We start from the raw sequence: 15589 nt of genomic DNA, 5'->3' as shown, positions 1-15589 counted from the left end.
GCCACAAAGGCGCCATGGGCGCCATGAGTTTTCTTAGTTGGAACTGCCGAGGCTCGGGTGGGAGTCTCAGCAGTTCTAAGATACAGCATCTCACCCGGCTGATCAACTCCATGAATGCTCAGGTAATTTTCATCTCTAAAATGTGTAAGAGTAAAATTTCAAATGCTCGGTTAATTAATATTTTTTCTGTAAATGATTGCTTCATAGTTCCGGTGCAAGGGAATCCTAGGGGCCTTTTGCTGATGTGCAGGGATGATATAGATCTTTTGGTTCTTCACTCTAGTCAGAACTTTATCGTAGCTTCTTGTACAATTTGGTATAATTCCATGCACTTTAATCTTGATTGTGTTTATGGCGATCCTCATCATAAAAACAGCGCTAGTATCTGGCTTCAAGTGTCTCATTTTGTGTTGTCTGAGCTAGATACTCCTATTTTTTGCATGGGGGACTTTAACAACATCATGAATGTAAATGAGAAGTGTGGTCCTAGGAATGCTAATGTGACTCGTATGAATGAATTCTGCTCTTTTGTCAAGCAATGTGATTTTATTGACATGGGTTACAACGGTCCGGCTTATACTTGGTGTAATAAAAGATTCAGTTATGTTCCTACTTTTGAGCGTTTAGACCGTTGTTTTGGTAATGTGGAATGGTGTTCTAATTTCTCTATGATGGTTGTTTATCATCTTCCTATGCTTTATAGCGACCATACCCCCATTCTTGCTATTCTCAATTCTAACGCTCCAAAACCTAAGAAAAGATTCAGATTTGAAAACTGGTGGTTATTGGAAAAGGATTTTTAGCAAACCGCTTCTATCAGTTGGCAGCATTCCTCCACTCAGAATTTCCATAACGGAACAAAGAAACTAGTTGTTGACTTGAAGATCTGGGTCAAATAGAAAAAACCTCTAAACGAACAATTAGTAAATATAGAAAATAGTCTTCTTGATTTGCATAGTAAACATCTAGCTGAACAAGATCAAAGGGCACAAGCTGAGTTAACCAAGCAACACCATAACATCTTGGATAAGCAAGCTGAGTATCACAAGCAAAGGGTCAAGAAGTTGTGGGCTACAGATGGAGATAGAAACACTCATTTCTTCTAGCAAGCCATCCTAAAAAAAGCAAGGTAAAACAAAATCTCTTTTATCATAAATGAGGAGGGTATCATGAAGGCAGCTCCTCAGGACATGGCTCAAGTTTTCAGGAATTATTTTCAAAACCTCTTCACCTCCCAACTTACAAACATGAATTTATAGCAGCTACAACATCAAGGTAATAACTTTCAAGTTACAATAAATGATGAATATGTTATGTCTATTCCAAATGAACAGGAACTTCTAGGACTTTTGAAGGAAATGAAGAAGGATACGTCACCAGGACCAGATGTTCTAAATGTTGCTTTTTATAGAGATGCTTGGTCTTGGATACAACAAGATGTCACTCACCTGATCTCCTCCTTTTGCCACACAGGTCAGTTTCCCCGGCTCTCAATGAAACTCTTATTGTTCTTATCCCCAAGAAAATCAATGCTTATGTTCCTCAAGATTATAGGCCCATAGGCTTATGAAATGTTATTTACAAGCTCACTGTTAAATCTTTGGCTGAGAGAGTCAAGCATTACCTCCTAACAAATATCCACCACTCTCAATATGCTTTTATACAAGGAAGACATATCACTAGCAATGACATTCTTCTGGCCCAAGAGATTGTTCATTCTTTTAGACTTAATAGCCGGAATCAAAAAAGTTTTTTACTCAAGATTGATCTTGCAAAAGCTTTTGATAGAATTGAATGGCCTTTTATTGTGCAAGCTCTTCGACACCAGGGTTTTCATAGTCTTTTCATTGATTTGATTTATGCTTGTATCTCTTCGCCAATTTTCTCTATCATGATCAATGGTCAGGCACATGGTCGTTTTGGTTCCTAGAGAGGGATATGTCAAGGTTGTCCCCTGTCCCCTTATCTTTTTGTCCTGGCTATGAATGAACTTTCTATTTGTCTTCAGCAGTCTCTTCACGACAATAATTTGAAAGGAATCTCTCTAGGGCCAAACTGTCCTTCAATTCACTCTTTGCTTTTGCTCATGACCTCATCATTTGTGGCAATGCAGACAGGCAAGAAGTCACCACAATCAGAAATATTCTCCAACATTTTTGCAGCTACTCAGTTCAAATTCCAAATTGGAGCAAGTCCTCTATTCTCTTCAGTAAAAAGGTGTCTCCTTCTACTCAAGCGGACATACAGGATATTTTCCCTATTCTTTGGTCACTCATGATACTATTCATTTGGGGCATCCTCTCCTCCTTTCCCATAAAGACAGGAACAAAGCTTATGAGTTCATTTATCATAAATTTAAAAACAAGCTTACAATAGTTAAAGCTAATAAACTAAGTCATGCTACTAGACTCACTTACATAATTTTCGGTTTTTGCTTCCATTCCCATCTATTATATGGCTAACATCCTTTTCTCCAAAGCTTTTATTGCTCAGAGTACTAAAATTGTGAGAACTTTTTGGTGGGCTGGAGTTCAGGAGGGACACTACCAAACTCATCCCTTTCAGGGCTTGGGATGACATTTGTCAGCCAAAGGACAGGGGAGGTATAGGAATAAGAGATCTGGAGAATGTAAACAGAAGTCTCATCATTAGATCGGCTTGGATGATAGCTAATAATCAGGATCCTCACCTCTCGGTTGTGCTAAAAGCTAAATACTATCCATCATACACTTCTTTCTAGAAAGCACCCAATTCAGGTTCAAAATCTGTGTTTTGGTCCTCCATCCATCCAGTAAAAGATACTCTCACTCAAAATTGTATTTATCAAATCTCTCAAGGAAACACAAATATTTGGTCCTAGACTTGGTGTCCGATATGGAAGCAAATACATTCCTCTTTCAATACAAATGCTCCTAGGGAACAAATACCAAACATTATTTCTGGTCTTTGTCTCCCTGATACAAAAATTTGGGATGAAAATAAAATATTTCAGTTCTTTGGTGAACAAGCTGCATAGATTATTTTGCAGGTCCAATCTCAGATCATGAAGGTCAAGATATATTGTGCTCAAAACCATCTTCTTCTAGAATATGTACAACAAAAGAAACCTACAGGTACCTGCGATGCCGAAATTTGAAACCAATTCCTACCCAAGGTACTAGAGCTTTACCCCAACAAATTCTCAGCTTATTACGTAATATCTGGAACCATAAATTGCCGCAATCTCGTATCAAATCTTTTGCTTGGAAATTGCTTAGACAAGCTATAGCTGTAGGTGAAAGAGCAAGCAGACATTCAAATCATATTGAGTCGAACTGTAAAAAATGTGGCCTTCTTGAAACTGATCATCACCGTTTCTTTACCTGTGATTTTGCTAGAGCTGTATGGTTCACAACTAACTCAGCACTTAGATCTGATTTGCTACCAGAAGGTGAGAATGGGATTCAAACCCCTATCAGGGTTATTTTTAACTCTAGCTCCCATACTCCCTGCTTGCAAAAAATATTCACTATTCTTTGGTATATATGAAAAGCTAGGAACGACCTCAGGTTTAACAATAAGGAATGGACTGTGCAACAAGTGCACCATGCAACAGAAGCTTCAATTTCAGGTATAATTCTCAATGCAGATAGAGGACAAGTTCAAATACAACAAGTGGACAAGAGTTTCGACAACAAATGCAATTGCAAAAGAGAAGACACCACTATGATGAATTAGCTATGCACACGGTGCCAAGACCTCTTCTTCCAGGCCCCCATTGCTACATAGACTAGCGATCTTCATTCACAATGCAGTATCACATACCTCTATTTCTACAGGCATCTTTATTGCTGCATAGGTTTTTGGTATACAGGGCCATCTCAAGGCAGAATCACAAGCCATAAGGTTAGCTTCCAAGGTAATCAAAGCCCTCAGTATGCACCAGATGTCATATATCTCAGACAATCAACTCCTGGTGACATGACAACTCAAAAAAGGACATAATTACTGCTCCAGGCCATTCGAACCTAATACCATATTTAGCTGACTTCGTAATGAATAATCAGGGAATTCATTTTGAGGTGCCCCAAATCAACAGAGAGATAAACAAAATTTCTCATAGCCTAGCTAGGAAGGCTTGGCTTCAAGCTGATAGGAGCTAACCCGGTTTACTATTGTAATCATATTTTCCATGATGTTCAATGCCCTGTCCTTGAGGCATTGCAGAACCAAGTTTGGCATGATTTTCATCCATGTGAAGTTTCTTGTGTGTGAATGAAAATACAGTGTTTATCAAAAAAAATGTTGGCAGAATGATTTTGTTGAGTCAGAATATTTGTTGAAAAGTGCAAAATAATTTCACACAAACAAGATGAACTTGGCCACCAAACATACCAAATGTTTGGAATCGATAGGGAAGGCTATCAAGCTTGACGAAGGCATACAACGATCGGCTAGGAACACAATGGAGTGAACTTATTTTGCAGAGATAACAAGAAAACACTAGAAACCACATAGAGGCTCATGCAGATAAGACCCACCCAATTGACATAGGCAGCCAACGAAAAAGCGCATTTCAACATAATTATGCCCTCCCAAAATACCAACACAAGCAGGATAGCCTGATAATGACGCAGAACTATGGAACTCAAGAATTCACTACAGAACTGGACACAAAACAGCAGAGGCTACATCTTCACAAGATGAAGCGGAAGCATGCTGGTGCCATAAACTGCCTATAATGGTACCAAATTAAGAAAGGCCGAAGAATTTAATGTTCCAAGTCACTACCTTATTGCCAAAAACGAATAATTCACCTTGCCCTCTAGTAAATATTCAAATGAAAAAGGAAATATGATAGGCCCTGTTCCTTCCTGAGACTTATCTCCAGGTCAGGTCTTTGCCGTGAGAGCATTGTTTTCCTTGATCCGAGCTCGGTTATCCAACTTGACAAAACGCTTCAGGTCTTCATAAGGGAGTGTCTTGGGATCTTTCCTCCGCAGCTCACTTAGCACAGGACGCTTGTCGAGCAGGTGCCCCAGCCAGTCGGGATACTCAGAATCTAGTTGAATTTTCGGATCAGAACCCTCCTTGAGGATATTTGCCCCAAACACTGTTGTACTCTTCAGTTCTTTGCTGAGTGCAGGAGTTTTGCCAGCATCAGCCGCACCACCCTTGCCACCCTTCTTTGCCTTGCTTGCAATTGCAAGGCTTCTACTCTCTATCAACTGAGCCGCATGCCTCGGAATAACACCATACCTTAAACCTCTTGTCCAAGACATTGCTATTCCTGGGTTGAAGTTCACTGCATATGTAAATCATGAGACCGGATTGTCAATCAGTGAAATCAGATAAATACATGTGCAGGTAAAGAAAAAACTAAAAAGAGTTCAGAATCAGCAAACAATGAAGATATTTGAATGGAAGATGATTCAAACACAACGCACAAGTAGCCTAAGAATATAGACTTATACTAACAGGTCTGTTTTGGGCCTTCTTATAGCAGTTTGCTGCTGCTAATTGGTTTTCACAATGTTATTTATGGAGTTGCTGTTAGCAGTAGACGTGCTAGCACGTTTGGGTGCCGCGTATCACGCGGTAACGCAACAGCCCAGGCCCCAAAGCACGCCCGCATGCTGTGCTGGCCAATATGTACTCGTGACTTTCCATTGAATATAGTATTGTGTAATTCCCAAATCCTTGTACGCTTTCATGCTATCCAGAATTCCATTGAATATAGTATTGTGTAATTCCCAAATCCTTGTACGCTTTCATGGTATCCAGAGAAGGTTTGCTCCTGCGACCAACTCGCTTCTGCAAACCCTAGGCCGCCGCCGATCTAAAGCCGTCGCCGCTGCTGGCCCTCCAAGCCGGACGCCTGCTCCTTCGCCGGCCTCGACGGTTGCAGTTCATGCGACCATCGCCCACCACACATCCAAACCTAGCCCCTCCTATCTCTGATGGCCAACAATGATGAAACACATCGCAAGGAAGAAGACCGCGTGCTGAGGAAGCTCGCCACCTCCAGGCCAAGCGGGACGCCCTGGCCGCCGAGCAACGCTCACTCGCGCTCGTCACCTAGGAAACTGCCCTTGCTGCTCTTCACGCCCAAGCCGTCTCCGTCCTCAACATCAAGGCCCTCGTCCCCGTCGTCTTGAACATCGCCGCCTCCAACTACGCCAAATGGCGGGGCTTGTTTCTTGTCACGCTCGGCAAGTATGCGTCGTCCGACCATATCCTCTCCGGCGTCGTTCTCCCTGACCACGAAGACTGGCTCCGGATGGACTGCACCGTCTTGGCGTGGATTTATGGCACCATCTCCGCCGACCTACTGGAGTCTGTCATGACTTCCACCACCACTGCACGTGCCGCGTGGTTGAATCTCGAGAACCAGTTCCTCGGACAACGGGAGAGCTGCGCCTTGATCATGGAGGCCGAATTCCGCACTTCCAACCAGGGCGATCTCTCGGTCTCTGATTACTGTCGCCACCTAAAGACCATGGCTACAACCCTCAACGATTTTGGGAATCCGATCGACGACTACACCCTCATGCTTTCACTGCTTCGTGGCCTTAACGATCAGTTTAAGCACATGGTGCCCCTTCTGAAGATGCAGAAGCCCTTCCCAACCTTCAACGAGGCCCGCACTCACCTTCTGCTTGAGGAGATTACGATCAAAGATCGGTCGAGCTCCAACCCTATGGCACTCGTGGCGGGCACATCCGGTGGCGGTGCACGCTCCTCTAGCTCTGGTGTTGTCACCAGTGCCTCAGGCTCCAACACGGCGCCACAGCCGATCGCTACAACAATCGTAGCTGTGGGCGTGGGAGTCGCAATACCTCCACGGCTGCCTCTGGCAGTTCTAACCAGGGCTCCGGCAACAGCTAGACACCCAGCACCAGCGCACCCTCACCTGGCTCCAGCGTCCCAGTGTCGTACCAGTCCTTCAACCCTTGGACGGGTACAGTACAGGTGTGGCCACACACGCATTCATCTGCTGGTCCTCTTGGCCCTTGCCCTCCCCTAGCAGCACCGCCACAACCCTGTCCAGCACCACATTCGCTGACCACTATGCACCCCAATGCGGTTGGCCAGTCCTACTACCTGGGGCACATGGCGCCCTATGGTGCGGTCGGCGAACCCGTACCTCAGGCCTCGCTCCAACTGCAGCCGTAGAGCAACTGGAGTCCTCTTATGGGTGGCTCGCGGGATCAGCAGGCCCTTAACAATGCCTTCACCACTATGACGCTCAGTCTGCCGCCGTCTAGTGTTGATTGGATCATGGATTCTAGCGCCTCCCCTCACATGGCGTCTGATGCTGGTACTCTCTCTTCTATCCACCCTCCCTTCTTCCACTCCTTCATCTATCATTGTTGGTAATGGGTCATTGCTACCTGTCACATACACTGGCGCTCACTCTTTTCCTTCTGCACATGGTCCTCTCTTTCTCGGTAATGTCTTGGTCACTCCTAACATTATTAAAAACCTCATTTCCATTTGTCGGTTCGCCATCGATAATAATTGTTCAGTTGAGTTTGACCCTTACAGCTTTTCTGTGAAGGATCTTTGCACCAAGAGCATGATCACTAGGTACAATAGTTCCAGCGAACTATACCCTTTCCGGTCGTCTGCTACCAACACCCATGCTTTTGCGGCCACCACTTCATCCACCACGCTTTGGCATCGTCGTCTTAGTCACCTCGATCATGAGGCCCTCTCCAAGCTTGCTAGTTCTAATTCTATTACTTGTCACAAAGACACCACAAAACATCTGTCATTCGGGTCAATTTGGACATCATGTACGGCTTCCTTTTAGTTCATCGAATTCTCGAGCTATCAATAATTTCGATCTAGTACATTGTGATCTTCAGACATCTCCAGTTTCTAGTGTGTCCGGTTATAAGTACTACCTTGTCATTCTTGACGATTGCTCGCATTTTCTGTGGACTTTTCCCCTCCGGCTGAAATCTGACATGTTCCTCGCCATCTCTCATTTCTTTTCCTATGTGCGCACTCAGTTTGGTGTTACTGTTAAGAACATCCAGTGCGACAATAGCCACGAGTTTGACAACTCCATAGCCCGCACATTCTTTCTTACCCATGGCGTTGCACTCCGCATGTCATGTCCACACACCTCCCAGCAAAACAAAAAAGCCGAACGTGTCATCCGCTCTCTCAATAACATCCTACGGTCACTCTTGTTCCAAGCCAGTCTTCCACCTTCATACTGGGTAGAAGCACTCCACACTGCCACCTATCTCTTTAACCGCCACCCCACCAAAACTCTTGGTTTTTCTACACCCTTTTTTGCTCTCTACGGCACTCACCCAACATACTCTCATCTACGAGTATTTGGCTGCAAGTGCTATCCCAATCTCCTCTACCGCCACAAATAAACTCTCACTGTGTTCATCCTTATGTGGTTTCCTTGGTTACTCTTCTGAACACAAAGGGTACCGGTGTCTTGACCTTGCGTCGAACAGGATCATAACCTCTCGCCATGTGGTTTTTGATGAGTCATCGTTCCCGTTCGCCGAGCTGTCATCCTCTCCCTCTCCTAATGATTTTGATTTTTTGTGTGAGGACAGTGCACCTCCCTTGCCCATCAGGCATGCACACCATCTTTGACTACAAGTACATCACACGGTCACCCTTCGCTTACTGCCGGCGCTGTGCCGCGTGCGGTCACTCATCCTGCAGCACCTCACACTACCTGTGGCGTGGGCGCACACCAGCCAGCCGGCGACCCTGGCGTGGGCACACCAGCCAGCCAACGACCCTAGCACGTCCTCTGTCCCGCAGACGTGCAGGCCTGGGACGCTGGCTCCTCGGCTAGTTCTCGTGCCCTCTCCGGTGATGCCCTCTAGCCTGGTTCTGCACAGGCCTGTTCCTGTGCCCTCTCCGACATCTGAGGCCATGCCTCTACTGGTTGCGGACCCTACTGCCCCTGTTGGTCTTGTACCACATGCTGTTGCCAGCAGTGTCCGCGGCCCACTTCCTGCCAACGGCATCACCATTCCCCCAATGGTCAATGATCACCCTATGGCAACTCGCAGAAAGTCCAGTTTTCGCCAACCAGTCGATCGACTCAATCTTCATGCCGCGGTACTCTCGCCTTTACAGAAGACATACCGCAGCGCTTTGGCTTATATGAACTGGCGTGCCGCCATGAATGCCGAGTTCGATGCTCTTCTGGCCAACCATACTTGGGAGCTTGTACCCCGTTCTCCCGGTGTCAACGTAGTCACCGACAAGTGGGTTTTTCACCACAAGCTCTCCTCAGATGGATCTCTTGAGCGCTACAAGGCTCGATGGGTTCTCCGTGGCTTCACACAACGCCCGGGTATCAACTTCGATGAGACTTCCAGCCTTGTGGTCAAGCCAGCCACTATTCGCATTGTGCTCAGTCTTGCTTTGTCTCACGACTGACCCATTCATCAATTGGATGTGAAGAATGCTTTTCTCCATGGGACTCTCTCCGAGACAGTGTACTGTGTGCAGCCTTTCAGGTTTTATTGATACAGTCTGGCTTGATCATGTCTGTCGCCTCAACAAGTCTCTCTATGGTTTGAAACAGGCACCACGAGCTTGGTATAATCGCTTTGCCTCTCACTTGTTGTCTCTTGGCTTTGTTGAAACCAAGTCCGACACTACTCTCTTCGTGTTTCGTCACGGCTCCGACATAGTTTACCTTCTGCCCTATGTGGATGATATCATCTTGACTGCCTCGTCTGTTGGCCCTCTTTGCCGAAGAATTACAGCATTGCAACATGAATTCTCCATGAAGGATCTTGATCCACTCCATCATTTCCTTGGTGTATCTGTCTCCCGTCGCTCTGGCGAACTCTTTCTCTCACAACGACAGTACATCTTGGACATTCTGGAGCGCGCCAGTATGACCGCCTATAAGCTGTGCAACACTCCTTTTGAGGCCCACTCGAAGCTCTCCAGTGACGACACTCCAGTTACCGATCCGACACATTATCACAGTTTGGCGGGTGCTCTTCAGTACTTGACTTTTACCCGTCCTGACATTGCATATGCTGTTCAGCAAGTGTAACTCTACATGCATGATCCGCAGGAACCTCACATGTCCTCGGTCAAGCGCATCCTTCGCTATCTTCAGGGTACTTTGGATCATGGCTTATTTCTTCACCGGACTTCACCTGCTGATCTCACAGTCTACTCAGATGCTGACTGGGCTGGCTGTCCCGACACCCGCAAGTCTACCTCGGGTTATGGCATTTTCCTTGGCGACAACCTGATTTCTTGGTCCTCTAAGCGGCAACACATTGTTTCTCGCTCCAGTGCCAAAACTGAGTATCGTGCCATCGCTAATGGTGTCGCAGAAGCCTGTTGGCTACGCCATCTACTGCTAGAACTTCATTGTCCTCTCCGGCGTGCCACACTCGTCTACTGCGATAACGTCATTGTTGTCTATCTCTCCACCAATTCGGTTCAGCATCAGAGGACAAAGCATGTTGAGATTGATCTCCACTTTGTTCGGGAGCACATGGCTCTTGGTGAAGTCCGTGTCCTTCATGTTCCGACGTCCTCGCAATACGCGGACATCTACACCAAAGGCTTTCTGTCCTCGCTCTTCACTAAGTTTCGTTCCAGCCTGAACGTTCGCTTGGATGTCGATCAGTCTGCAGGGGAGCGTTAGCAGTAGACATGCGTAGCACGTTTGGGTGCCGCGTATCACGCGGTAGCGCAACAGCTTAGGCCCCAAATCACGCCCGTGTGCTGTGCTGGCCTATATGTACTCGTGACTTTCCATTGAATATAGTATTGCGTAATTCCCAAATCCTTGTACGCTTTCAGTTGCAGCTCCAAGAGCTAGTACAAGCAGTGTTTAAGGCTTGTCATGTTGTTTGTCTTAAGATGTTCACCACATCTTCCTTTGAATTTGTTGCGATTGTCATCTAATGCTTTTGTCTATTGTTCTAATGAACACAACAAGCGCAACAGACAATATTGATTGAAATTGGGGGATAGCGTCATTAGTTAAAGGTTATCACTGAAATAAAAACAGGGATAATTGCTCACTTCTCACACCTTTGTTTTTTTGGCTGTTAGCAATCATACCACTCCTACTTCCCAACTTGCTCAAATACCGCTCAACAGTAATATTGGAGAACATTTCCATTCCATCTTTCAAGAATGGGCTCGGGAGGGAAGCCAGCAAAGGAGAAACTGATGGTCACTATCATCGCCGGGCCATCAGTCACTCCCTCATGTGCTCTCAACTTCGTCACTGGGTCAGTGGCCATCAGGGTCCAAATTTGGTGGAGCCTAGTATTCTCCTGTTGCTGGTTCTTACCTGTGTCCCAATTGATTTGGCTGTCACCAAGTTTCCCCACATACTTGTTGGGCAGAATGAACAAAGTCACCGAGAGGGAGAAGAGTGTGAGAGTAGATTTGGGCAAAGGATGAGGTTTACTAGCGGCTGGAGTTCAACATCAGAAGACAAAACTAAAAGTGATACATCGCTAAGTGCAGAAAAGACATTACACAACAGATATTCCCTTTAAAGTACCTCGTATCAGTTGGACTAGGCAGAAAAGTTTAAAGATAATTGGACCTATTTCAAGCATCAAGGAACAAACATGCAAAATAAGAACCAAAACCTCAATTATAGGCTAATTTATGAACAATGTTTTGGCTGCCAACCCCAGCAATTTCAACTATACGCACCATAACATGCAGACTAGCCAGCTTGTGATTCAGAAAACAGCAGGAAGGGTGTAACGGAGAAGGTGATCCAATAGTCAGCTCAATTCACATGCCACACACTCAAAGTCTCAAACACTAAAACACAACAATCACGATTCATACACAAATGAGAAGGGCAAGATGTGGAAGGCACCGAAGATAACACCTACCTAGCTACCTTATGTAGCAGCATGTATTGAAAGTTCAACTGTATGTATCAGCACCCAAAACCCACAAACCTCATACCAAACGAAATTCTCGCATAATCAATTAATCATAGGAAGAAAAAATGCCACGGTGACATTGATAAATAGCTTTCCACATTAATACTGGCTCTGAGCCTGTGTCATGGAGTAAGGAAAGAAAACGCCTAGCTTTTGTCATTTTAGAGACACTACAACTGAGCTATGCGTAGGTCTACTTGGTTATACGAAAATCTTTACTATTGAGTAGAGAGTGTCGATGATATTTGTTTATTGCCTCCTTAATCGAATATCCATGACAACCAGCAGTAGGCACTCACCGAGGCCTGAGAGCCGGGGATTGAGTCACTGGTTTTGCACAAGTGGATAATCCAGAAACAGAGGTGACCTAGCGCTAGCTTATGACAGATTAAAACTACTATGACAGAATTGCAGTATAACTGGTTTTGCACCAGTGGATAATCCAGAAACAGAGGTGACCTGGAGCTAACTTATGACAGATTAAAACTACTATGACAGAATTGCAGTATAAATAAGCTATAGCAATCACAAAGAGATTGGAAAATAAACTGCACTAGAACGCTTAAAAATCGGGTACGACCAGGTCCTACTGTGTCAACTATTGTCGATCTTGCGCACTGAAGAAGAAAACCCCCAATCCAACCACAATGCAGCACACAAAATCCACAACCATTCAGATTAAATGGAGTGGAGAAACTAGAAAGAAACATTAGTTTTGATTGGGAACAAAGTCCAAATCTCACAACATGTCAATCCAACCAAGCAGGATACGATTGATTACTTACCAACAGAAAAACGCAAGGGGCCGCGCTGTGGCGGCGGCGGCGGAGGCGGTGGACTGAGGAGCGGCCGGTGGAGGATCCGGAAGGGAGAGGGAGGGGCCGGCGTATTCGAATCGGAAGTTTGACGGGGAACGCGGCGGCGGGGGTGGCGAACGAGCGGGGACGGCCAGCGACCGGGCGGAGAGGAGCCGGCGGAGGAAGAGGGTTTGGATGGTGTGGTGAGGAATTGGAGACCGAATGGAACCGGGCCGTCGGGAAGGACAGCGATAGTTTCACTCAATGGCAAATGGCCGGCAGTTTACACCAATTACAGGGGCTTTTTCGGTAGTCAGCTGGGCTGCTCGCCCCCCACTCCATCTAGGCGCAATCGGTTTTTTCGGTTTCATGTTTTCTCGGTGCAAGAATATTTTGGTTTTGCAGAAATTGCAAACCGAAGATGATGGAAAGTACATAGAAACCGAGCAAGTTTGGTTTTGGTGTGCTCCATTCGATTTTCGGTTTTCACCGACTCACCAGTTGGCTCGTCTCATGGACTCATCTGCTCGAGCATTGGCTTGCTCGATGGGCGTGCAGCGTGCGGCATATGGCACTCCAGCACTGGACGGCTAGGGTTAGGCTGGGCGAGCGATGTTAGGCACTCCGACGTCGGGTGCCTAGGGTTAGGTGGGTGAACGTCTGGGCAGTGGTGGCGTTTTGGCGTCGTGGTGGCCTCGCGGGTGAGTCACGGCGTCGCCGCAAGGGTTCTCGGGTGACACGGGGAGTCAGGGATGGGGTGTTGAGATCTCGGCTATGCATGAGCCGTCGGGGGGCGGTGGCTGAGTGGGTGGATGATAGGATGATATGAGGAGTCGATGGTTCGGTTTTTGATAACTAACAACCAAACCAACCACTAAATAGCATGTAAACAAGAACCGAACCGAACCGAACACCGAACACCGAACACCAAAAAAACTGATAATATCGATGGTTTGGTTTGGTTTCGGTTTTTTCCCATCCCTAACTCCATCCCTAGTTTGATGTTTGTTGCATGGCTGCACCTACTACAATAGTAGCAACATTCAAATTATTGGCAACATTCCTCCCAATCCACACCGCGTCCAAGGTGTGGTTAGCAAACTCAAAAATTCCTTCAAATTAGTCGCCCTCCAAAGAGTATTGAGATAGGGTATAAGGTTGACCTTGGACATAAAAAGGAGCAGTGAGTAGGGATTGTAGTTTGCCTCGTCGGGTCAGGTCCCCGTGGGTTTCAGACTCGACAGGGATGGATTAGGGTGGGAAAGCTGCCATGTGGGGCCATCAGGTTAGGGACCCAACCCGAGTGGGGTTCAGGTTTAGGTTGTAATTTTCACTCGTGGGTTTACGAGCCCCAAAATATGAGGCCCATTAAAGATGGCCCATTACCATGCGGCGTCGCCGGTCTTTAGTGAGTTGTGAGCGTGACCATCTCCACTCCGCTTAGAGCCTTAGAACCGTGTGATCGGTGGCAGGCGGCTCCTATGCATGCAGGAGGGTGCTGCTTGGGGTGGCTCGACGGCTCCAACAAGGGCGCGATGCGGGGCGGCTCAACAACACCGACGAGCAGGTGTGGAAAATGGAGAGCAGATATCCATATTATCCGATATTCCTATTCGGCAAAACGTAAATGTGGTAAGAAAAATCTGTATCTGATTGATAGATGGATACGAATATCAATATTTTCGAATTCGTTTCCCATATATGAATATGGATATATCCAAATCCGTTTTCCCAGAAATGGATATGGATATGGATAATATCTGTATCCGTATATGTAAAAATACTTCTATGAAATACAAATATGAGTAACATAAAATTCTATTATTTTATCTTGTTCTTTTACTTAATTCTTTAGATCCTATATATTATTTTATTTTTTGGTATTGTACCACGTATACTGTAGCAATAAATCTGGCCTTTTTATCTCTCATCGAACGGTCCAAAATGATCTAAAGTCATGGTATCATATTAAAAGTGGATTTTTGCCTTAAGGTAGAGGATAAATCCACAAAAATGAAGTTCCTTATGTTGAATTGTCATCATGCTCGTGTCAGATAAATTTATTATTTCATAATTTGTCGTTAAAATTGTATGATATTCACATACAATTGAATCTAGCATATATTCAGATGTGGATTCTTATTCAAATAATCCGATAAGCATTCGCATTCGAGGATATTCGGATTCGTATTAAAATATGGATAGCAATGTGAAAAGTGGACTATTCGATTCGTATCTGATCTGTTTCCACCCATACCAGTGAGACGCGGTGCGGGAGGGCATGACATGGAGCGAGGCAGCATGGCGTGTCGCGGGGCGACGCAGCGGCTCAGCGGCACGAGCGTGGCTTGCGCAGGGCAGCGCGACACGGGAGGGCACGATACGGGAGCAGCGCCGTCGCGGCCCGGGAGCAATGCCGTCGCCGGGAGATGAGCCGTTGCCGTGGAGAAGACGAGTCGCCTATGGATTTAGATCTAGATCTAGCATCTCTACCATGTCTCGGGTCCGTCGTCGGGTCTCGGGTCCTTGCCGAAGCTAAGGCCAGGATTAGTTTTGCACCCGATAAGTGTTTCGATGCCGAATCGGGTTTGCCATCTCGGGTTTCGGGTTGGATACGTTCTCGCTCCACCTATCTTTATTCCGACCCGTTACCACCCTTAGTGGTGAGATGGAGGTGGTTGCGACGTATGTGGGTTGGAGGCGTGCACGGAGCCAACGGGTGGGGGTTAACAAAGAAGGAAGAGGTTAGGAGGCAACGAGCGGTGGAGGTGGGTACAACAATGTTATCCAGATGAGCATAGTATGAGCGTAGTATGAGCAGTGGAGCACGAGGAGTCACTCCAGAGGCTAAGAAAGGTGGTGTTGGGAAAAGGC

General features: G+C 46.1%; 1 protein-coding gene across 1 annotated transcript; it reads right to left on the bottom strand.

Moving 5' to 3' along the window:
* Positions 1-4539: 4539 nt before the first annotated feature.
* On the bottom strand, positions 4540-12998 carry LOC133905688 (uncharacterized; the record flags this gene model as incomplete). Its single annotated transcript, XM_062347451.1, has 2 exons — positions 4540-5284; positions 12704-12998. Coding segments are annotated over 2 exons (708 nt in total), but the record flags the coding sequence as incomplete, so codon positions are not given.
* Positions 12999-15589: the final 2591 nt, after the last annotated feature.

Source organism: Phragmites australis, chromosome 23 (genome assembly GCF_958298935.1).
Source record: "Phragmites australis chromosome 23, lpPhrAust1.1, whole genome shotgun sequence".
Lineage (NCBI taxonomy): Eukaryota > Viridiplantae > Streptophyta > Magnoliopsida > Poales > Poaceae > Phragmites > Phragmites australis.
This window is presented reverse-complemented; position numbering and strand designations above follow the sequence as displayed.